The sequence below is a fragment of the Benincasa hispida genome, chromosome 1 (assembly GCF_027475165.1).
Source record: "Benincasa hispida cultivar pf3 chromosome 1, pf3_genome.v1.1, whole genome shotgun sequence".
In the NCBI taxonomy this organism is placed as follows: domain Eukaryota; kingdom Viridiplantae; phylum Streptophyta; class Magnoliopsida; order Cucurbitales; family Cucurbitaceae; genus Benincasa; species Benincasa hispida.
Window position 1 is genome coordinate 68,128,009 of NC_143478.1, and position 5,670 is coordinate 68,133,678.

At 34.5% G+C, this 5,670-nt stretch overlaps 1 protein-coding gene and 1 pseudogene across 1 annotated transcript; both read right to left on the reverse strand.

Annotated features, from left to right (window-relative positions):
• Positions 1–1,899: 1,899 nt before the first annotated feature.
• On the reverse strand, positions 1,900–5,178 carry LOC120088708 (peptide methionine sulfoxide reductase A1-like). The gene is made up of 2 exons (XM_039046135.2): positions 4,430–5,178; positions 1,900–2,343 (listed from the first exon to the last, which is right to left on the reverse strand). Exons 1-2 carry the CDS (start codon positions 4,988–4,990, stop codon positions 2,092–2,094), a joined length of 813 nt encoding a protein of 270 aa, XP_038902063.1. The 5' UTR covers positions 4,991–5,178; the 3' UTR covers positions 1,900–2,091.
• On the reverse strand, positions 2,370–3,039 carry LOC150038658 (uncharacterized; annotated as a pseudogene).
• Positions 5,179–5,670: the final 492 nt, after the last annotated feature.

The following is a 5,670-nucleotide window of genomic DNA, read 5'->3' on the forward strand; positions in this document are numbered from 1 at the left end:
TCGTCTCAACTACTTAAAAGATTATAAATTTGAATCTCTCATCCTACGTGTGAGGCAATATTACAGAAAAAAAAAAAATTAAAACTTGAATTAGTAAAAAAAATGAGATTTTGAAAGAAATAAAAACTTTTAATCACCATCAAATAAAATTCTCAACAATAAAGGTAATATTGTATAAAATTCTTCGATGATATTAATTAAAAATGTCACTTTATCCTGAATGTTCTACGTCGAATAGAAATAGAAATCTCTGTTTAAGACAAAGATTAAGAGAAATTCTTTTCGTTGCACTATATAAACTTAGACTAAAGTAATTTTATTTATTTTTTAATCAAAAGTTTTAAAATATTTTCCTTTCCATGAGAAATTCTCATGGTAAATTAATCCTTCAAATGAGAGCTCCTTCCAAAGGGAAAACAAAGTAACAGAGAATAATTCTCAATGAGAATCAATTATTTTCTTGAAGAACAAAATGCAATATGTCAGAAGTTCCCAGAAGAATTAAAGAGGAAAAGAAAACATGTGGACTAAAGTTTTCCTTGTGTGAATTCACAACAAATAATTTGGCTTCATTTGAGTGGTGGGTATTGACACACCAAACATCTTAGAGATGCTATCCCAATTCTTTTGTCACTGTCATAAGATATTTGACTGTTTCTCCCTATTTGAACATAAAGCAATACAACAATACCTCCCATGATAGAATAATAAGAAGAAAAGTGGTGCAATAAACAATTGCAAATATCAATAACAATGTCTAAAAGGTAACCATTATTCTTTCTGAGAATTGAAAGATGCTAATCCAGTTTAAGATAAAAGGTAGAATTCAAAAGCGAAAGCAACATGGATTGAAGTTCAAATTCATTTTTCACTTACTCTATAACTTCGGATGGCCTAATGCCCTGGTTTTACTGTCATAAAAAATGTTCTCACATATTCTACGACCCAACATAGAAAGGGCCGGAAAGAGAAGAGTTCTTTTTCCAAGTGATGTGGGCTCTATAGCTCGGAGGATTAGAACACGGATCGAGTCACAATATTTGTAATTTGAATAACAAATACAATCAAGACACACATGATTATGAATAACAAGTTTGAAATGTGATGGTGATGGAGATAGAGTAGAACATGTAGCTAAGAAGATTGAAGCATGTGACAACAAACTAAGCTATAAATGGTTTGAATTGCAAATCCAGTGGACGTAAAGCATGGACTAAAAGCTCAAAGAATCAAAGCTTATGACCACAAAATAAGATATTAAAAGTTTGAATCTTCCATAGCAAAAATTTGCTCTTATTCATAAGACATCGTCTATGACTTTTGACCTTTACTTTGTATGAGGATTTTAACTGTGCATGGTAAAAACCTAAACATAAAAATGACATCATGGTTAGACTTAGATCTACAAACCCTTTGCACCATATCTTTAAAAATAATATGACATCATGCACTTTGAAAATACACTTCTATGAATTTGCTTTTAAACTCGAAAAAAGTATCACACTTGGAGAGAGATAACAACAAAAATTGTACATTTTATCCCTTTTTTTTTTTTTTATATATATCCATGAGTGTCCGGATTAACTTCAATATTTTGGTGTCAAGGAAACTTGTAGGATATTAAATCCTTAGGTAAATAAGGACCATGAATTGAACCCATGATCTTTTAGTCATTTATCAAGAGGATGTTCCCTTATTTATCACTAGGCCAACCCATGATGATTTATGTTTTTCCCATGTTATAATTAATATCTAATGATCTATTGCCACTTTCCAAAACAAACAATAACTAAACCTTCAGCAGACCCGAGCAAAAGCCAGACTTTCCAATCCAGAAAACCATAACCAGCACTATAGTGGACCAATTCATCTAGCTTCCAAGAATTTTTTACCAAGAGATCGAGGGAAAGCATCCTTGCAACTACGCATTCACTTATTGTTAAAGCCAAACCAATTACAGAGAGATAGATACATTCGGGATTCTTATTAAAAGTATGTCTGATAGAGCTTGTCTAATCTAGTCATAACTGCATACAGAATACTATAATCTTGAAGCTGGAAACCAATATTACCTGCTAAAGACCAACTTAACTAACCATAGCATCGGATTGGGTCATTGCAGCCTTTAGCAGCAGATTGCTTGAAGCCAAACCGGCCCCCTTTCTCAAGATATTGCTGATGATATTCCTCCGCTCGGTAGAATTTCTTGGCAGGAAGAATCTCAGTCACGATCTTCCTGTTTAATAACTTCTGGTGGCGTTCCATTGACTCTCGAGCAGCTTTCTCTTGTTCAGGATTGTAGAAGTATATGCCAGATCTGTATTGTGTTCCTACATCATTTCCCTGTCAATCCAAAGATTATGGTTACAATTACTTGCATTTAGGGAAGGGGGTGAATAGAAAAGACTCATATGCAAAACAATGACAAGTTATCTCAGTGCTAAACATCATGTATGATACATCTTTTGGTACAAGAAATAAGACAAGTAGCTCAAACTAGAGAATGGTCTTTAAAAGAGAAGAAACAGCAATAATATATTTAGCTTTATTGTAATCTTTGAAAATACTTCTTTCCCTAAATTGGTTGGAAGAAGATAAGCAAGTAATTTGAGATGCTAGTCAAGTAGGGTCCAGATCCCCTGAAATCACTGATTCAAAGCTTGAAGACTTTTGTATTTCTTTCTAATCCAATATTCCATAAAAGAAGAATAGAAGTGAGCCTACCCAAGAAATCTTCCCCCGTCAAGGGAAGGAGAATACAAAAAGACTTCTCCAATCATAAGAGAATTACGTCTCTTAACCAAAGAATGTGAATCAAAGCCTTAAACTCTCTGTGTGCATGTGCATGTGAACACGTCACTACAAGTCCATGACCAAGAACTAAATTGGGAAACCTTTGGATAAAGTATATGGTTGTATATGGTGTTTATTCTTCCAAGCAAAACAAGCCACAAGAAGAACTCAACTTTCTTTACAATTTCACATTTGACCCCCAGCCCCAATAAACAACCAACGAACAGAAAGGGAATCGATATACATTTTTCATGGACCAAAGCATATCAAGACAATGAAAATGCAACCGAAGGAAACCATGTCAATCAACTGGTCATAAAAATGCACAAGTTGCATCCCCAACTGATAATTACATATATGATAAAACAAGGAAAACATTGAGAAATAGCTTTCTAAAGATTCACAGAAGTGCCATTTAAAATACATGGGAGCTCCGACTATTGGGATGATATCCATACTAAAAAGAAATCATTTCATTTTCTTACTAAAAACAATCGTATATCATTTCAAGAAGCATCAAGTTCCAAAAAGAAGGTGCTGCAGCTACTCAGTCAAAAAAGCAACATTCTTCCTAGTTAAATTCTCGACCCTCAAAAAGTTCAATGGAAAAATGCTACAGCCAATTGGTCAAAAGAGCAACACTCTTCCTAGTTAAATTCTGAATCTCAAAAAGTTTAAAGGAAAATGCTACAGACAATCGGTGAAAATAGCATTCTTCTTGGCTAAATTCTCAACCCCCCTCAAATCACCATCATCAAATGCTCTAAATCTACCCTTATTCTTAAAACCAACACACACATGGATAAGAAAGTTAGTATATAAACAAAAGTACCCTCTTGTGAAATCAAGAGGTTTCTCTTTCTCCTTTGCCAATTTCATTTCTTCAATAAAAACTTATGTTCCAATTGAAGAAGCACAATGCAAGGCGAGTGTGGCAACGGAGACATAAACTAGCATATCAATGTGGGTGACAATCAGCAGTTTTCATTTAACTCAAGCAATATACAGCGAGCATGCATCTTTGAGAAATGTTTAGAACTGCCAGCCATCCTACTTTACATAAGCTTAACATTTCTGAATCATACACCCACGTGTAAATGCTATTAAAATAGTCATCCTTCAACTCCATTCACATTATTCACCGCCAGGAAACACCATACAAATACATGAGCCATTAATTGTAGCAAAGCAGAAAGAAAATTTTGCAACTCAGTATGGCCATGAAAGTACAATACTGTAAGTGAAAAAAAGAATGTACAAAAACAAAATATTCCTTCATGAGCTTCTCTAACGCAGTGCCTGTTTGTCCTCTACGTTACTATTATATTTTTCATAAACAAGGATAAGCTTTGCTTTTCTCCTGAGTCATGAACCAAACAACACATAAGGATTGACCAGTCCAAGTAATCAAACAATCCACGACCGAGAAATTGAACTCAAATATGATATTTGTAAACAACCAAGCTTCAATTCTAAAAAGAATATTGAAATCTTAATACAATATCTCAGGAACTTCAAGAATCCCAAAAGAACTACCCAAACAAAGGTTAACCAGTAGAAATTCCAAACGAAATCCAAAGAATTGAGGCAAGAACCATAAAACATCATAAAAATTGGTTAAAAAAACTCAACCAACCTGGCGATTAACAGTAGTGGGATCATGTCGAGCCCAAAACGCATCAAGAAGAGACTCGTAAGTGCATTCTTTAGGATCATACTGAACCCGAACAACCTCAGAGTGATAGGTCTGCCCTGTACAAACATCTTCATAAGTCGGATTATGAATATGGCCTTGAGAGTAACCGACCTCTGTTTTGGTCACACCCGGCACTCTCTGAAACCCCAATTCGACGCCCCAAAAGCAGCCAGCCCCAAATTGGGCAAACTGCTGGCCAGGCGCCGGAATGTCATCGTCGGGACCCTGGGCAATCGCGGACAACTCCGGCGAGGCCTCGGAGGATCTGGAGCCGAATCCAAGCTTGTTCCAGAGATTCATGGAAGGCGATTTTGAAGAAATGGGTCTGAGGGTTTTGGGGAACGGAGAGATGGGTTTGATTGAAAAATTGGATTGAGAGAAAGGTTTGGAGAAATTGAGAGTGGGTTTTGAGAGAGAAGAGGAAATGAGAAGAAGCAGAGGAGGAGTTGGAGGAGAAGAAGAAGAAGAAGAAGAAGAGGGTAAGGCTAAGTTTTTGAGCATTGTGGAAAGAAAAAAAGGATGGGACGGAGACGTGTTGGAATATAATATCTTGTTCCACAAGGGATCAATCTCACTTCAGAATTTCCTATGAATTGCCATCGCCATTCTGAGGGAGCTTCCTTTTCTTTTATTTCTTGCTAACTTTTTTTTTTTTTCAATTTTCTATAGAAATTCGAGTGTTTTCTCACAATTTTATTACCAGAGAAATTAGGGGAAAATAAATCTAAATTTTAAAAATAGAAAGCTATAATGGAAATTGTTATCCAATGGATCTTATATTTTATTTTACTTTTAAATTTTTTTATTTTATTGGTTGGTAATTCTGGAAGAATCATGGTCAAATCATTTCGCCTTGCATATTCGCGTTTGTTTTACGGTAATGTAAGATACTCAAGCATTCGAAGATTTTCAAGTATTCTAGGATGCTCTTGTGGAAGGAATCTCGAGAGTTTTAGATGTTATTCTAAAAGTTTTCTTGATTCTCATGAGGATATCCTCTTTTTACCTTTTTCACTCTCTTCTTTCATACATACATAAATATCACTCTCCTTTATTTTCATTGTTTTTATTTTTTTTAAAGAAAGATATTCAAATTTACATTTAAATTAATATTTATTTTTATAAAAATCTTAAATTGATATATATTATTTTGTTGAGACAAATAACAAATGAAATAATAG